Genomic DNA, 20,823 nt, shown 5'->3' with positions numbered 1-20,823 from the left:
ACAATGTCGAACATGCCGTAATATAAGTAAACTGTACATCAATAATTCTTCAAGCAACTGCGTTTATCGCGTTACCATTACACAATCAGTCTTTATATGTGCGTATATTATACTAATTGTACTTATAGACCTCATATTTTTGTTTGATTATTCCTAGTTATTATATTAATAGTAAATAAATCTGTAGAATAGGTAATAAATTGTAGCTATTATTATCTACTGTTAAAACACTTAAAACCAGGTATGATGTGTCATTCCCCTCCTCAGTTTTCATTTCCATATTTCATCACCTTTATTTGAAGTTACAATTTTTGAATTACATAACTGTTGTTCAAAGAATAACTATATGGAATATAAATCTATTATTAATAAAACAAACGAAAAGGAAGACTGACAGACAATCCAATGAATATCCGGTGTTACTTGAGACGGCTTAAATAACGCATAAATATCAGTCCATATTAATATTATATTATTAAAATATATGACTTTATCGGTATCATTATTTATAGAAACAAAATAAAATCCGAAAAAAAAAAAACAAGGTGATAAAAATGGGTGTTGTAGGGCAATTTCAACCTTGTTTTTGTGAACAATTGGAAATATTGACTGTAGATATGGATACCATTCTGTAATACCCATTTTTCATGGCATCACTGTCTGTGTAACAGTTTTAAATCACTAAAAATCAAATTTTTTGTCAGACGAAACATTGGACGTCCAGATCACTGGACTCAAAACGCAGACATAATACCTTTTAATTATTATTAATTATTATTAAAGCCGTCCAATACTCCATTCTCCCCGTGTACCGCACTACCAATAAAGCACTACTGTATCGACTCAAGCGTTTATGAAGTACCTATCGTTATAAATCATAAGAATAACATTAAATTCTCACCTCCTTGAACTCGGCACTCCAATACCAATCGGCCGCCTTCCGGCACTGGGCCGATGGTGTGATGCGATCCACCGTCGATTTCCGCTCCTACTCCGTTATAAGCGATTGTCATTTTATCGGGTGGTACTACATATAATGACATGGACATACAATTAAAATTAATTAGTCACAAGTTTTTGATGTTCAACATCAAGATTAATGTACATATTTTCGATGTAAGTACAATATTATGATGTCAGTGTTTATTTATCAATTAAATCTAAGTATGGATAATCTAGGTATAGTGTAATAGGTAATTTTAATTAGGTACTATTATAAACGCAAATAAGCGTTAAAAATACTATCTTAAATCTTGTTCCTTTTTTTTCAATGTCTAAGACGTTCTAATTACATACCACTCATTATGTATATTTATGTTTTAATAGTCTAAAACGTATTAATTCTCCAAATATTTTCATTAGGTATATTATCGATTACTGAACCAATAATACATTATTTATGTACATTTTAAGTTTAGATAAGAGAAGTGAAGAAGCAAGAAATACTATACAGCTTACTACGGACTACTTTCCTCTTCTAAAATTTGAATACTTATAAATAGGCTTAAGGACTTCTAGCTCTGAAAAAATGCAGACATGATTTTAAAAAGAACCAAATATGCTTTAAAAATGTTATTTTACCGAAAAATTGGTAGGTATAGTACTTATTATTTATTTTGTTTTACATATTATTTTTTAATGATATTTGAGTGAAAAAATGAATTGATTATATTATATAGTTGGCTACTCGTTGATTGTGGTAACTTTGGCGAGTTAAAAACACAGAAGTATTCAATTAATCGCGATACATATAGTTGCAGAAAAATAAGTATCTACACCAATTTTATAAAACTATAGAATACAGACTTCCTATACAATTAATATAATTTATCATTTTATCTAAAAATGAATCCGCGCGGGAAATACGATATATGAACTATTTTACGATTGTTTATTATTCCACTATACACATCTTCAGTAGGCAAGACAATGTGTATGAATTCAAACAGGGTACAACACATTTAAGAAAATAAGACTTCATAAAGTCCTTTTATAGCATTTAAAATCTACATATACTGCTAAAATATGCTCTAATAAGAAAAAAATATTAAAATGTGCAAAAATATGCACAGTACAATTTCAGATTTAGATTCTATATAATAAGAACAGGATTTATATTTGACTCTGCTACTTTTTACATAATTCAGAAAAACATTCAAATGCTAAAAGTCCCTAAGCCTACTTATAAGTAATACACCGTAGGCTAAATGACAGAAATTTGTATAACAACGTTTTAAGACAAATATCAACGATTAGTGGAATTCAAGATAGCATTTGTATGATTAGGCTCCATACGAACTGAGTGCCAACAAAACTTTTTAGAACGGATTGAGTTCCGTGTTGGTTTAAGGTACAAACTAATTCAGTTCCGGGAAATTTAAAATAAAATACCGATTGAGACATTGAGTCAATGTTTAAATATTAACTGAGTCCCGCCAAACTTTAAAATCAAAACATCTTCCTTTTCATATTTATAGATTTCTATAACAAAAGAATCTACAGGTACGGATAAAAATGTTTGTTTTTTATATTGGCTTTGATAAATTTGACTAATGTGTGTAATGATATATAATATATAATTCAGTTTCACTTCATGAACTAAGCATAACATAATATCGGTAATTATTACTATAATTGACGGTATAAATAAAATACAAAATGTCCGTCTTATATAAATGTAATAGTATAACAATTGACACATACTTATTCATAAAAAAAGGTTTTGAGAATAATTTTTAAAATTTTATTGATGTTAATTATGTTTAATTAATATTTAAAATAATTTTAATATTTTTTGTTATAATAGTTGATTTTTATTTGATTATATTATAATTTAGATTTTTAACAAGACTTTAAAATATTACCTAATTCAACGAAAATCATGTAAATTTTCTAAACAGCATATTCTATACAAACTTCTACCAATTTATAAAATAATGTGGAGCCCTGTAAAATTCTGCACTGGGCCCCAAAATGTAACGGACCGGCACTGTACTTAAATGTAACGGACCTTAAAATTAGTTATAAATAAACTTTTTTTCCCTAACATAGGTAGGTAGCACAAAAGTCATCCGAGTAAACTAATGAGTGTCTCGTGTCAAAATAATGCGTTGTTTATAAACTACAAAGTTTCGTTATATTGGTACCTATTAATAAAAAAATATGAAAAACAAATAAATTTACCTTTAGAAAATGAAACATCTCTATTTTATATATTTTTTTAGTTATTAGTTATAACTTATTAGTACTTATTACTGCTATTAATTAGTTTTTGTAAGACTATTGTATATTTTATTAATTATGAGATGTTAAATCCTATTTTGTAAAAATTAAATTAAATTAGGTAATTGATAATTATTATTATAATTCATATTAATTATAATTATAACTGATATTATTTTTGATTCTTGTATACTAAGAATATTATCTAATACTGGAGTTATGTGAAATTACGTTTCCGGTAGACTTTTGTTCTGGAACAATTAATAGGACATGAACACCTAAAACGCTAACCTAACATAATCTAACCTGACCGAAGCCTCCACACACTAATAATGATTTGAATCTACATCAAATATATTCTACTAACCTATGACTCGCAGGATTATTCGATAGTTCCGGGTAGGTGAATCACGAAAATCTACTCGACACCTGTAAGCCCCGGCGTCCTGTTCTGTCACGTTGGTGACTTTGAGCGCTGCTTTGCTACTGTTGTCGTACAGGCCACCGTTGTAATCATCCAACAGCAAAGTACGCTGTTTCGACCATTTTCCTCGCCCATTGCTGCCACCGACACCGCTGCTGCCTCCAAACACCACAAACGACGCCCTGGGCCCGAACCCTCCGCTCTCCTCGTCCGAAGACCATTTCAACGCGTGAGCTAACGGTCTTCCACGCACGTCGAAACTATAAACGCGGTTAAGTTAATTAAACGTTTTAATTAGTGGTCGGAGAGCAAAACGTTAGCGGGTCCGGTATACAGAGGGATTATTTATTATACGCATGGGACTTATCCGAGGATTCGGCGACGATGTTTTATTCCTATTCCGACAATAGACGCCATTTCGTACGCGTTCTACATCAAATGTTTTCCGCGTTGACGAAATAATATTATACGACTTTGTATGCAAGACTTGTGTAATGTGACGACTGATAAAGAATTCACGGTTGGCGAGAATTTCACTCAATCAGTGACTTTCGAGATGGTTATTTTATTTTCACTATTATTATTATTTTTAGTTCAAAATTTATGTTACCACACGACATTAAAGTGCTAGTCGTAGTTTTAGTGTGATAATGTGAGATATTTTTAGGGTAGCACGCATCACAAATTGATCTATTGCCTTAAATTTGGAACGCTTTTAAAACTAATTTAAAGTGCTCGCCGCATGCGGGGAATTATATTAGCTTGCAATTATTGCAATTAATTGCAATCGCGGTGGAATACACGGAACATTTTGATACAACCATTTATAAATTACAGTTCAAGTGCAGTAGTTTCTGGTCATCATGAAATAGTGACTCTGCATTTAAATCATTTCGATTTTGACTCTACTGTTGGGGGGCAAAAAAAAAACATCTACAGAGCATATAACATTTTGAGAAGACTAAAATAAGTATCTTTTATTTTAATTTACAACATTTTATTCTAATATGTGCAACATGTTTTATGAATTGAGAATAAAACTATTTGAAAAAAAGTAAGAATGCCAAATACTTTATTATACCGACTTGATAATATACATATATATATGTTATGTTTGTTGAATCTGAATATTACCCGGAGCATTATAGAAGATATTCAAATGTATGGTAATACCTACGCGGCTTTACAAAATATGTCATTAACTAATAACAATCTTGTGGTCACAACTATGAATCACGTTTGTAACTCATAGGTTGGGAATCGCTGCAGGTATGTCCATCATAGATCAATTCGATATTTTATCGCTCATTATTTTAATTGCATTTGACTCAGTCTGGTGGCAGGAGAAGAGCAGATACTTATTTCTCATCTGATCGTGTCACTATGTGCTGCTAGTGAGTCAAATCCAAATCGAAATAACGAGCGAAAAATGATTGAATTGGCGTTGTCTATACTGTTTTTTAAATCTATGCCTGTATTTAATATAGCGACATGGGTCTAAAACTCTGAATCGGATAGAAATCAACGCCCTACAAATTCGAGAACAAAACAAACCTTGGATTTATGCAGAGCTCACTGAAACGAAACCTACCCGTATTCTCAGAAGGACGCGGCTTTAATAAAATAAAATTCACAGTATTTTTGTTGGATACATTTTCAAACAATATCTACACCTATAAAACGTTCATAACATTAATCGTATCTACATAGGTGAAACTGCTGTTGTATTACCTGTACAGAGGTTTTCCTCCAGACCATATTTTTTTGTTTTTTGATTTACTATTCCGGTGACGGATTGTCATTGAATGGTGTTTGAACCACAGCACCATGTACGCTCGGTCTTCGATCGTGTTAGTCAAGTCCTTGCTATTTCCACCTCCAGCCGATGCGACTCTTGCTGGTTGTTTTGGCAAACCGTCGTTATTACCACCGCCTATGTCACACGGCAGCCAAGCCACAGAACCACGAACTGCAGTCACCGTTACAGTGCTCACTGCACATACATACAACACAATAAAACAAATAACAATAAAGTATGTAGGTATTATAATATCATATAAAACTACATCATTTATGTAACATGTATAGACAAATTATATATTTCTCGACGTGAACGGTTAGTCAGTTTTTTTTTTTTTTACAAAGTTTATATCGGAATAATAAAATTAAATAGTAAATACATAAATGTGCTAGACGCTATAGTGCTATGGTCATATATTATTATATACATATAGGTGGCTAAGAATTGTATTGCGTATTAAATGCGAAAAACGACATTTCTTCTGTGTGTTTGATAATCGAACCGGCTGTTGCAAGTTTCAATAAGGAAATTTTTTTCTTAACTACTGACAGGCATTTTATTATTTGAAACTGCTATATGGTATATATACGGTCTTCATCGAAAAGGCTTACAAAATCTCAAGTTACTATGGGTACTATTATAGAGTATAGGCGTATAGCCACTATTATGTGTCCATACAAATGTATAAATATTGGCTGTAATAAGGAATATGGATACAATCAAATACTAAGTAGGTATAGGATGCTGAATGCGTTTGGAGTTACATAATTATTCTTCAACAACGCAACCACTTAAAAATATATAGGTTTACTACAATAAAACAAAAAATTAGGGTACGTACATATTACTAATATATTGTTATATAGGTATACGATGTTATTCTAATAAAAGTCGTTTAAATAAGGGAATCGTACAAGATCAATAGAAACGATGAAAAATAAACAATATTTGTAATACAATTTGTCCGCTCTCTTGATTTATATGACATAAAACACATTACATTTTACAATGCATTACATAGTAGGCTCATTGAAAGTTCCGAAGAGCTAAGTCGTAGAGAGAACAAAAAAAAATCATAATATAGAGGAATTCGATAAATATAATTTACACATGATTAGCAACTAAGATCATGGTTATCAAAAATAATTCATCAAACAGGAAATGTTGTGAAATTAAAGTTCGTTATACAGGAGTTCACACTGTATATAGGTAAGTTTTAGTTGTCTGTAAACATGTAATAATATTATGTTACTGTGAAGGCCTTCAGTATGGTAAATGGCGACAGTCACCAGTAAATGTCGACATATACAAATCAAATGGGCAAATGTTGAAAAATTAAAACATTTGGAATTAATTAACTACAATGAATGACGAAATTTACATGATGATTTTGGCTATCATCGTTATCATACGACGTTCGCTTTAAAAAAAATATTGATGATATTTACAAAACATAATGTGTCAATATGTTCGATTGAATAATTAAAATATGTTAAGTAACTTTTATAATTAGGTAGATTTACTGTTATTATATATTTTGAATAAAAATATGTATTAAAAAAATTATAAGAATAATATTATAATTAATATTCAGTTTTAGTGATTTTATTAATTCCAATAAGACAAACTACCATTATGTTTTGAAAGTGCCAACATCTTTACCACTATGGTGCACAATTGGTTTTGCAATTTCATCTCGTTATATATTTGTCCATTTACTACTTTGTTTTAAATAGAAATATAATTTCGTATCAATGAATTTTGTTAGTCAGTTAAAACTCATCGATTGACATTGCATCTTTTGCTAACTGAAAACTGATCTTGGTATAGTGGTGTATCACTAATTTATATCATCTTTGGCAGTAAATTTATAAAAATCATAAAGACATATAGAATAAAAGAAGTTGTGTTGTAAGATAATATTATAATTTTGTAAAAATTATCAACTAGTACCTATGTTAATATTGAACGGTAGCCGGTACACTAAGTACATACTATATTGTGACTTTCCTGTAATTCTGAGATTACCACCACCCACCAGCCTTATTAACCTGCAATATACCACTGTGAAAATGTCAGCATGCAAAACTTCCATACAACGAACTTCCATTTAACGAAATGTTCTGTTTAATGAATTATTTTTGAGAACCATGATCTCCATTATTAATCATGCGTACATAATATTTAACAAATTCTTCTATACTACAATTTTTTTTCTGTTTCACTTGCGACTTCATTACATGAAAGTTTCAATGTAGTATAAAAAGGCCCTCCAATAATTTTCGTGTATGCCAACATTGTCTGGTGACTGTCGAAATTCACTAACTGCGGACGTTCCGAGTAGCAAATATAAACTATGTATAATAATACCCATAATGGATGATGATAATTATTTTATATACCACGTAACAATGTATTTGTACGTATATAAAATACAAAAATAAAATAAGTGGTTGAGTGTATTTATGTATACAAGCGGACGAGCAACATAGATACATACAAATACAATGCGTTTTACATATTATATTTTGGTTAGGATTTAAAATATGCTGGAAGGACGCCCAACCTAACAAATCAGTCAAATTATATTACCAACACCGCGTCTTCGGGATGAAAATATAATTATCATTAATATAATGAAAATTACGAATATATTATAAAAGACAGTGTGTGCGTAATCATTCGTCATTGTACGTCATCAGCGTATATATAATATTATATAATGCGAGGAGGTGGGTTGCATAATAGAAATAACAATAATAATACATAATAATATTATTATTATCCGGCAGCTGCTCACCTCGCCACCCAAACATTTTAATAATTCGATTCTCGTCAACGAATTGTGTGTGTGTGTGTGTGTGTGTGTACAAATATTAATAATAATTCTATTATAATTATGACGGTATAGCAGACGACGACGATCCCATTATTTTGTTAAAATTAAGGCGGAGTTATTATTATTATTATTATTATTATTATTATTATTAATCTTGGGTGAACGTCACGTAGCGGCGACGACGAAAATGAAAGAAAATGGACACGTCGCAGTTAACGCACACACACACACACACACACACACACACACACACACACACACACACACATATATACACACATATACACACATACGCTCGAACTCACGTATAGGGGTGTGTGTGGTCGATATCGTCGCCGTAGCGTAAACGATTTAGCACCCGCCGCCACACTCGCGATCGCTTTGATCAAATTGTTATTTTAGGCTCGGTATGTGATGACGGAGGGTGGTGGCGAACTACGCGACTATACGACGACGACAACCAAGTATAATACGTACCTACACGCAGTGTGTGTGGTGCGCCGCCCGCTTACTGGGCAAAATAGCCTATAGAAAAAGCAATAAATAACGTCGGTCGGTGGCGAACAGTGGGCGGGCGGCGCGCTGTCGTATTTAAATTGGACATTACCTCCGACGAGAGTAGAAAAAAAAAAGTGTTACCGAACGTCGGCGGCTGCGGCGGCAGCGGCGTAAAATAAATAGTACAAAACTATTTTACATATACGCGGCGGCGGGAGTACGACGATAATAGGGTAGCAAGGGTTGGCGGATGCGTGTAGTGAGTGGGGTGCTCCTAGAGTACACCTTGCGCCTCCCCCCCCCCATCCCGTCTCCGGGTCCCGACGACTTTGTGCCGCTCTGCGGGTAATGCGTGTGTGATTTGACATTGTCTCGTTTTTCTTCGGTGCGATGTCGTAGGTTAGGAGAAGGATCGGAAAAAGGTGTACAGACGTATGTATATATATACACATATATATATATAGGTATATATTATACGTTATATAGGTACATATATGCACATGAGAGCGGGCTCGCGCCAGCGTGTGTGTGGGTTTGAGTTTGTGGAGAGATGACGACGACGGCGATTACGATAATAATAGTAGTATGTGTACGCGTAGTGGGTGTGTTGGTGTGCGGAAGGGGTGGCGGTAGTTATAGTTCGGCGGGTCTCGCAGGAGGGTATAGTAGTGCCGAGCTCGAGAAGGCGGCGGTGTGAAGGCTACGGTGGTGGCCGGGTAAAAATAGCGGCGAACCGTGATAACAATCGTCGTTGTTGGTCGTTGACGTTTATATTTTATATACAATAATATAATATATATATATATATTATGGACCTATATATATTTATATTCTCGTATATGTATTTTATATTTTTATGTATAAATGCATACATTATATAAAATATATATGCATCATATACAGCCGCACCTGTAATCGAAAAATAACGGGGGTGTGGGTTGATGGTGGGGAGAGACGCTGCTCGAGGATAACCGAAATAATAACGATAAATATAGCTGCAGAAAACGGTAAGGGGGGGGGTAGTGGTTAGGCGAATGAGATGGGGTTGAAAAAAGGTATACCCCGCGATTGCAGCGCACGTTATGACGATGCGCCGACGAACAGGAATGGACAGTGGTTGTAGAAGAACCCAGTGTTCAGAGGAGTAAACTGAAAACACAAGAAATCAAAACGACACTTAAAATTAAACAGTCAAAAATCGTTAATATTATAAATTGTAATGCATATAGTGTAGTAATTAGGAATGCGATTGATGCGTTAGACTATATATTTTTATTTTCAATATTATGTAGAACAATCAACCAAATTACATTCATCAACTTTCTATACAATAACAATTATTAATTACAGATGATTAGAAGTGAGGGTGGCCGAGAGCGTGCCAGTAAAAAGCTTTAATGCACACAATGTAACACATGGTATGCAAACTTAATAATAAAAATAATATCAAAACATTTTTTTCTTGTACTTTGAATATTTTTGTCGGCTAATTCCATTAATACTATTAGGTACTCTATGAATATTCATGGAGCAATTTTATTAACCGTTAATACATATACGTATCGTTAGTACCTTGCACTTGGATAAAATAACACATGTATAGTATAATAATGTAAATTTTTTTTAGTATACGAATGTCGTGATGAATATATACGATCGATATGGATCTATATTATAATAATACATTTATTAAATATCTATAGGTACAATGTTATTTAATATAAATCTATATTTTAATTCAAAAGCATCAATATCATTGATGATGACAATGATGAAAAAAAAGTAACATCTCTAATCTATGACACGATAATAATATTTTGAATGTATAATATACACAGTGATACGTGATAAAAATTGTATGAAGTTTATTATTAGCTTTATTATTTTTTTTTTTTTTTTCTTGATTACCGATTACGTCAAAAACAACTAAGAAAATGCGAATTATTTATAATTCCTGTATAAAGTCCTATATTTATTGACGGTGCAAATTAAGAGGGGAGAGACGTTATAAAAAATAAATAATAGGAAATCTAATAAATTCTTCAACTGTATTCATTTTGTAGGCAGAACATTATTGATTTATCAGAGTAATTCAAATTTAAACGACAAAATATAGTATACAGCACATTTATTTAAGTAATCGATAAAAAAATTATAATACTTCTACAAGATTTCAATGTACAAATACGACGTTGTATTTACGTATAATTTATAACATAAAAAATATAATACACACTTACACTGTGTAATTTCACAATCATATATGCCAGTATCAAAGTGAGTTATGGAAGAACTAATAATGAGTCGTCTATTGAAATGTGTCCATTATTATGAGATGAAACGTAAAACGACAAACGTAAAAATATTCTTCTGTTGAAAAATTTAAATTGATGGTTTATCGAAGACAGAAGGTTGACTGAAATTTTCTGTAACTAATAACTGATCATAAGCTTCCAATTATATTATTTAAGGAAGTTCAAAGTAAATTAGGATCAATTCAATTCACCTAGAGTATAATATATTTTTTGAAAATGTAAATTAAATATAGCACTTATAAATAGACATGTATAATTGGACACTATAAAATATGTACAAACCACATTTTTTAAATAAATAGTATGCAATATGTAATAATACATAAAGACAATTATTGTAACTAGATCGCCTTGATAAAAAACTGTTTAGAATAAAAATTTAATAATATGTGAAATAAAACTGTAAATAATAAAATTATTAATTATTATAATAATAGCACAAGGTAGGCAAATCATGGTTTCCATGTCATTAGTGTAGTGAAATTGCCTACACAAATCACCGTGTTACAATATATTAATTCATCGAAAAACCGAAATGTTCAATTTTAAATACCGTCCGATATATATTATTATTTTGATAGATTTCCGAACGAAAAAAAAATTAAAAATCCAGTTTTTGTACAAAATTAAATAAAAATATGTCATTTTTTTTTTGCACACAAAATGTCAGCAAATAAAATTTTATAAATCATATTTTAAAAAATCGTTGAAAATTGTACCTACCCATGCCTTTTACATGTAAATGTACTTGAATGTGTTATTTTTGAAATATAAATAAAAAACCGATTACATAAAAGAGGATTCATTTTTATTTGACATTCGTCATTGAATACCTAAATTTACTTGCACATTCGTACGATTTTATTCACTTTACATTTGAAAATGCGTGTGTCTAAAATCACAACGGAAAACTTTTTTTTATTAAAACATCAACTATTTTAAACCGTGCATGAAATTTCGTCGGCCAATATGTACTAAGTTATAATATAGTAAGTAGTACAAAATCACTCTAAAAGTTTTTTTTTATTTGCACTTAATTAAATTTTTTCATAGTGTACACAATACACATAACATATACACATTATGCATATGCATATGAGTTGATAGTTAAACTCTGTGTCTTCACAAGAAAACTCTTGTAATCAATTCGATGATTTATATTAGAAACTTAATATGATTATTACATGTTTGTAATGGGCGTTAAGTAATTTTGTTTGGATTAGTGTGTATTCCTAATGTAAAGCGTCTGTAACCATGACAGATGTTAACAAAATGTAGGTAACCACCTAACCGTAAGGATAACTTGTGCTTATATTATTGTATTATCGCAACGTACAAGAGCTTAACAAAATGTTTTACCCATAATATATTAAGTATATTAAATTTGTAACGGTATTGCCGTACAGGTAAGTTAATTTAAAACTGTATTTGAATCTTATTATTCGTTATAACATTATATAATAATATACCGTTGAAACTGCGTGGTATAAGTAGTACGATAATATGTTCAAATGTCGGTGATGCACTTTGCCGGTACTTATTTAGATAGTCGCAAAGAGAGGCGTATACACGCGAGTCTCTATACACAACTCAACACTCGTTTGGTTAAACACACACTTAAAGAGCATTGTAATGATCTCCAAGTGCATGAAATGTTTGTATTTTATCAATTTAACGACGCGCATACAAATTAAACTAACCGTTTTTCGGACATAGTGTAGCTGTTTAGGTTAATTTGATAGAAACGTGTTGTGTAAGTACCTGTATAGTATTATTATATAAATAAAACGAGTTATAAAAACAATTTCGAGCGAAGAACTTTACAGTTTGACAGAGTTCTGGGGTCAATATTAAAGTGGTCCACGCATCTGTCAGCTCTACTGTGAAACTAGAAAAAAATAACTAAAATATATTACTCACTATACCTGCTCGGATATGTTCTGTGATTTTTTAAAAAATTAAACCGAACTTATAATTACTACGGAACAACATAGTAACCACTTATTGGTTCAACTTGAATTTATATATTTTTTATTTACACATAATTTCATATTCGATTTAAAATTACAATAAAATCACTGTAAAAGTCTACCTGAGGTTTACATTGATATTATTTTAAAGTAAATTTTGTTTTGACGTAGCGGAATATTGAGATTTTCTTGAAAATGTAATGATAATTTTTTCATTTCTGACGAAAACGGTGTGTACATTATTCACGCGTACGATTTCCGATCGACTGAGTTTCCGTACGTATATGGTATATAGGTAAAGGAATAGAAAACGATAAATCGGTAATCCGTAAAAGCATAAAAATATATTTTTAGTGAAGAAGTTCAATAATAATACGCTTCGTCGTGCTACTAACATAATTTTATCGTGGCACATTGAAAAATATAACATTTTGTGAATAAATAAATATTTATACACGCTTCTGTAGTACATAAATCTATTAAAACCATTATAATAGGTCTATTGTATATAAATCCCAAAAAATTAAACGTTCTAATGGAACTCGATCCATTAAATTTCATAAACACTTAATGACCTTTTACCGGATTTTAATTTGAAAATAGGTTTTTAATTACGTGACAATTTGTTTACTCGTATTTATACCGATCAAACTATCAAAGGGTGCCATCGATGAAACGAAATGAAGCGCGTATAAAGGGTGTATGCCTATGGTGTAACTACAGTTTTAATAATAACGTGCTTGTATATACTATTACAAGGTTTATTCATGATAAAATGAAAAAAAGCTCAAAAGGCAATTTATAACTCATGTAACATTTATTATTACTTTTTAATTAGACAAACTATTATTTTATATGTCCTAGGGATATTAAGCAGATAATAATATGTGTTAAAACTTCAAGCCCGACGATTTTTCTCCAGACACTTATGACCGGATAGACGTTATCCACGATTGTTTCAATTCAAACGGCTTTGTACATATATTATATAAGAATGTAACACTATCCATGAACAGTTCTAAACTCGAGGCAAAATTTCGTTGTTTGGAGTGTTGGGTGTTTGGAGACTATAGTTCTACCATTTATTAGTACAATAGTAAAGTAAAAAAAAAAAAAACAAAAACAACCAATCACGTTTCAGAAAGCCTTTATGTTACAATACTTAAAGCAATATAACAGCTTTACAATTAATAATCGATATATATAAGTGTAATATAAGTTAAAAGTATAATAAGTTTAAAACAATTTTCAGCTGAAATATAGCATCGATTTGTCACTGTCAATGCAGTGGCCGTGTATTATTAGTTCGCTGTTTGAGTAAATGAGGTAGGCACCACCGGAGAAAATGACCGCGTGCAAGGAAATATGGAGAAACTATAAACTCTTTTGCATACTCCAAGACATATGATGGAGTATGATATTTGGTCTTCATGCGAAGACAAAAAGAGATTTTTTTTTAAAGTCCAACTGGTATTTTAATGCAAATCTTGTGTTTTTTAAAACACACGTCATATTTTAACATTTCTGTACTATTTTCTACTGTTTTTACTTGCACTTTACCTTAACTTAAAATGCTATTAATTAACAAGATACATTTATTTAATAATCAGTAATCACTCTTAATATAGTGCACATAAAACAAAAAGTATACATTAAGATATTATAAGTGTATGAAGTGGACGGTAAAACGTTGTCGTTTAAATGAAAAGTAAAACGACTTGATTCAAATACAATAAAAATGTTAAATTGTAGATTCTGGGCGATGAATGTAAGTATTGGTATTTGGTTTTACAATGATGTGTGTTCTTTTTTGTGTGTCTGGAGACACTTTTTATAGTAGAAAAAATGATTCGATTTTCAATGCTGAGGGTGGTCTGGTACTTTTAAAAATAATCGGGGAAAATAAAAAAAAAAAAAATGACGGGTAAACGGGAATATTTACACAACACCAGTTTTTGACGAAATCGATTTAATTTTGTTGTTTTAATTCAAAAATGGATAATCAGGGGTACTAAACTAGAAGTATTCGCCATAAATGTATGTAAACGTTTTCTGTACCTACGTCATTACATTTTAAAAATATTTCGACTCTTTTGTGCTGTTTATAATATATGTTTGAAATTTTCAACTCTTTAGATGAGATATATAGACGTTGTTGTAACAGGTAAAAGTATAATATTGAAAATACATTATTGTTATATTTTTTTTAATTTTACTTGAAGCTTAACCTCGTAAAGTCAAATTAATTTGTTATGAGTGGTTGAAATTCAAATTTTGATGAAATTGGATAATATTTGAATATTATTCAAAAGTAAAATAAATATAGTTTACCAAATGATTTTATAATTTTGTTTTGAATAAATAATAATCGCCAAAACTAAAAAAAATTCAATCTTTCTTGTATTAATATTTTCCATACCTAGTAAATTTTCAAAATGTAGTCTAATCTTATACCTACCGTGAACTTTTTAATTAAGTTCTATGGTAGTTACTTATATTTTTATAACAATTCGGTGGATTATGTGAAATAAGCTCATAATTATTTTTATGTTTTTATTTATTTGATTTCTTTTTTTTTTTTTTTGGTAAGAATTAGTTCAACTTAGATACTTACCGTATTTGTAATAAAAAAATAAATACATTATAAAATATCTTTAAGGATATAGACCATCTCCGCTCTGAAATTTTTTTATTGTTACAATGATTTATCATTGAATTCAAGCTTAATACACCCATTACAGTGACCTCAATAACGAGGTACCTACACTCAAAACCATACTATACAGCAGAACAACTTCTCCTTTTTTATGTTCAATTACGTAGAACTTTAAACGACTAAAGAACTTTCTGTAGTAATTTTGATTTTAATTTAATAACAGTTTGTACGATGGCTATTTCTTATTGGTACATTATAAAATATAAAACTGTTATAATAATATGTAAAAAAATACTCTTCTAGACTTTTTATAAATTGTCACAAAAAAAACAACGATCATATTATAATTTAAAGTTATATCGATCACATGTGTAAATTAAAAAGGAAAACTGTACTGACCGTATTTATTGTTGTGAAAAACAAGTTACTGATCCAATGTTCCAATAATAACTACCTAATATCATATTAATTGAACTTAATAATATTATTAAGATATAGGCATCAAGGATGTATTCAATTTGAAATTTTGATGACTTTTGCAGTTTTATTATTAAATAAACCTATTTGCTTTACAGTTTGACGTACCTACCTGTAGCAAAAACTTGAAGTATATGTTTTTAATTTTTACCCACTTGGACGCAATCATGGACGGGTGAGACTTATTTTTAGAGCAGCATGAAATAAATTCTGTTTATTTCGTATTATTTATTGAATGCAGGTTTACCTAAAGCATCCTTTATTTTTTAGGTCCCACCCTAACGACGAAAGAGAAATTCGAATTATTACTCAGTATAAATAATCTGCAGTCTGTACGAATTAATAATTCACCGTAAAACCTACATAGATTTTAGTTCGACTTATAACATTTCAGCATTATTTCAACAAGAAAAAAAAGACAAAAAAGGGCGATCCGATTTTTATTTTTCTTGTCACACGAATGTAGTGTAAATAATTATGTACGATTTTTGTTTGTTTTTATATATATTTATAACACGTCTTACGTTAAGCAATTTTTGCTCTTTATACCGCACCAAAAATGACGGTATAATAATATAATAATTAGGTATCTAGATTCAAGAGGTGCAGCCGCAGCAGATAATATGATAATATTATAATATACGCGGACGTTGATAAACACTGTCGTTGTGCCATTATAACATTATAATATATTACTATATTATATATACATGTAGAGCAAATACCTCGGCGTCGGCGGTCGTCGATTACTTCATTACCTCCAATTATAATCATATACACATTGTGCTTTGTGCGCGTGTATATGTGTATACAACACACTGTGTATACTTGGCCGAGTGGTAAACTTTAACGTTTGCAGAGCTTACACGGAATCAGACAAGTTTTGAGGCGTATTATTATTTATAGTCAAACACGCGTTCATATATATAGGCATAAAATCTTCAGAAAACGACGTATAGAGGTATGTCGTGTATGTATAATAATAACGAGTATCAATGTACACGTCTCACGTCTTATTATTATCAACATTATCATCATCATCATCATCATCATCGTCGTCGTCATCATCATCGGCATCATCATCATCATCATCATCATCATCAACGTTGTCTTCATCGCCGCCGCCGCCGTCTGTGTGATATTTGCCGCAGTCGTCGCGGTCAAACGGATGAGTAGCTGTGTGTGCGCGTATACGTTTATTGCAGGTATTAGGTGGTTACTGCGCAAAGGGGTCGTTCGATCGGAAGCTCTGCAAATAGGCCCACCCGAGTATACGGGTCGTAAACAAGCGGATATAATAACGATAATTGACCGAGAATATGCTGCACTAACGTCGTACGAAACGTGGATCGTCCGGGGGCGCATACGCGTATGGCGTGGCCAGTGGCCATCAGGGGTGTTATATATGCTTATAGGTGGTATATACTTATGGCCATATAATAACAGCATATAAACCACCTACACAGTTTTTTACGTGCATTGTTATTATTATTATTATTATTATTATTATCATCATCGTTATTATAATATAACATTATCGCCTTGTGTCCGACCACTGCAGTTAGTTTTAGGGGCGGGTCATCGTGGTGTAATATATTATTTTATTATTTTTTAAACGATCGGTGAACAAAATTAAACCCGTTATCTCCTCGCCATATTATTGAACGGCCACATCGATATCACTATTATTATTATTATTATTATTACATGCGTGTAAGCTCCGTCTCCTTATCGTGTAATAACATCGTTTTTATCCCACGACGGTCGTCCAAATAGCCGGTCTGCGCTGCACATAACAATACATATATACATGCCAATTGTCAATGTATCCGAATGCCGTAACCCACCCCTTCTAGTGTTTCGGTCCCTCGCCGTCTTCAATAATACCGGAAAATATTGTCCTCTTATATCATTACCACCCCTCACGTTACATATAAATATATATATAATATGTATATTGTATACAGTATTTGTATACATATATATAAAGCCATATAGGTAATACGCAAGTTTTACGTTGTTGTTGTTGTTGTTCTTATTATTATTATTATTATTATTATCATCATCGGCACTGTAGTAAAAAACAACGATCGCTATAGTTTTTCCATCGCATATTTCCCATTGCCGAATAGTATATGTTACGCATACGCACGAACGCCCACAGAATCTCAAATTGGCAGCCTATATTTAATATTTATGCATACAAAATATATTACCCATATTATGTCCTATAACTATATTATAGGTTCACCTTAATTATAGTCATTTTATAATATTTGCATCGACGTCTGCTGCGTCTGATATATATATTTATAAATATGTACGCGTTTTACCCAGCGGCCATCGTTGAATAATATGACATTTAATATTAATATATGTATATATAAGTATATATCATTACGTTTTTAGATTTTATACTCGTACAGTCCAGTCTAAAGCTCGTTTGAAGAAATTATTATTTTGTTCATGTTTTATGTTTTGTGTTTTTATTATTAATAATTTTTTTTAGCCTTTTTCTCTTTTTTATGATCGGCGGACAGACGTTCGGCGGCGGTGGCTGTTCTGTTTCGGACATACGGATTTTATTTACGAAAATTCATTTATAATGCTCCCTGACTACTACCACTACTACCACTACTACTACTAGTAGTAGTATTGCTACTACTACTGTTACTACTACTACTACTAATAATAATAATAATAATATTATTATTATTATTATAATACACCCTCCTGCAAACCTACCGCTCCCAGACTCCTCGGCCCACCGTCCGCCAAGGCTATATATATATATATATAATAAATATAACTATAATAATAACTCAAATACACCGAGTAGTTATTATAATAATGACGCCGTCGTGGCGCATTTCTACAATAATAATACAACGCGTATTAGTCACAAACCCTGGGCTCAGCATCGGTCTTAGGGGAAAAAGTCGAGGGTAGCGGCTTATGCCTCCTCTCCCGTTGGTAATCATCTATCCTCTACGACTTTCACTCGCAGGCAGCGTATCCCCTCGGCCACCCCCTTACACCCGCCGCTCACGACATTTGTAATGTGACGGCATTTATTATTAAAGAAGAAAAAATATAATGCTTAAAATGCATCGACGAAAACTAACTGTGATGGTGGTTACAGGGCGTACGGGCAGTCGAAGAGGGGAAAAAAATCGTACCCGTATTATTTTATTTAGTAGTCGGTACGTAATCATCACCGCGTCGCCACCGTTCGTTATGGTACATATTTAAAGAGAATAAATATACTTCACTCGTTAGAGTATAAATATGAAGTTAAAATAATAATAAAAAAAAAATATTTCTTTTTTCGTGCATATAATTGGATGCGCGCGTATCCGAGTATAATATGCACACAGTTCGTAGCGGTATGTACAGACAGGTACGTGCAAATAATACAATTTCCAGAATTTACACACACGCGTGCACGTTGGATTGGTTGTCACTTGTTTCCGCGGTGGAATGACTAAATAAACAGAACAAACAAAACGAACAACTCCGATAATATACCTTCGACACACACTCGTAATTGCAGAATTTCGTCTATATATAAAACCATATATTTATATAAGTCCAGTGACGGATCCAGAATTTATAATAACTTATGAGTAGGGATTCGAGAGAGAGAGAGAGAGAGAGAGAGAGAGAGAGATTGTATCACTTATACTTAGGCGTGGGAGATGATGGAAAACTATGTGTTTTTAACACTGATAACCAAGGCTAGGATTTATATGCGTTGGAAGATATTATTTTTTGCCTCATCCTTTTGAAAATTTGGTTAGTTATATTCATAAACTTCCGACTATTGATACATATAACTATAATTTGATCTATTTTATATTTTGCACATTCGTTCATATTTTAAGTATAAAGTGCGTTATTGCATCTTAGCAACGTACACGTAAAATGCATGTCTACTGGAATATTTAAATTTTAAACTAATGTAGTGTAAAAGGCTAGATGTTACATCATATTACGCTCCAGACTTCAATATCATAATATCAGTGATTTTTTTCTTCTACGAAAAACCAATGTGTACACCAGTACATACATGGAAAACCCAGTTATGATACATACGAGATCAGAGAAGCCGAAACGGGGTTGATCGGCAGTGATAGTCTCACTCATACTGAAAATTCACCATTGAACACTAGCATTAATAAAGTTATCATGCTTTAATAATTGTTCGACGTATACGGCAACAGGTATTTATCATTTTCCGGCCGGGAGTCGGACTCTAGCGTGGTGCACCTCGTCAGGACGAACCCATTACAGTTGTTATTCTACAATTATACAACAACACGAAGTTCGGGCGGCATAATATATGTATTGAGCATATAAATTGAGGAACTTATAATTGCGCCAGTAGGTATAATCAGTATTATACCTTAGTGCAGCACATATACGACGGCACGTAAGACGTATAGGTTATAACCGCATTAGATATCATATATTATACCGCGATGTGGGCAAAGAGGTATAATAATATGTACACACCAAAAACTGTTGATCAACAATACACATCAACAACATCAACAACGGCGCGAGTACCGTATTATTATTATACGTAAGGCGATATCGCGGATATACATCGTAAGTACAC

General features: G+C 31.8%; 1 protein-coding gene across 1 annotated transcript in view; it reads right to left on the bottom strand.

Moving 5' to 3' along the window:
• LOC111028690 overlaps positions 1-20,823 on the bottom strand; it is a 69,529-nt gene that overhangs the window by 22,835 nt on the left and 25,871 nt on the right. Inside the window, exons 4-6 of the mRNA XM_022307425.1 lie at positions 5,378-5,639; positions 3,590-3,906; positions 902-1,027 (exon numbers count right to left, since the gene is read on the bottom strand). Coding sequence (XP_022163117.1) covers positions 902-1,027; positions 3,590-3,906; positions 5,378-5,639 — 705 coding nt within the window. The remainder of the gene's footprint in view (positions 1-901; positions 1,028-3,589; positions 3,907-5,377; positions 5,640-20,823) is intronic.

The sequence above is a fragment of the Myzus persicae genome, unplaced genomic scaffold (assembly GCF_001856785.1).
Source record: "Myzus persicae strain clone G006 unplaced genomic scaffold, MPER_G0061.0, whole genome shotgun sequence".
NCBI lineage: Eukaryota > Metazoa > Arthropoda > Insecta > Hemiptera > Aphididae > Myzus > Myzus persicae.
Note: the sequence above shows the minus strand (reverse complement) of the source record. Positions and strands in the feature narration are given on the sequence as shown.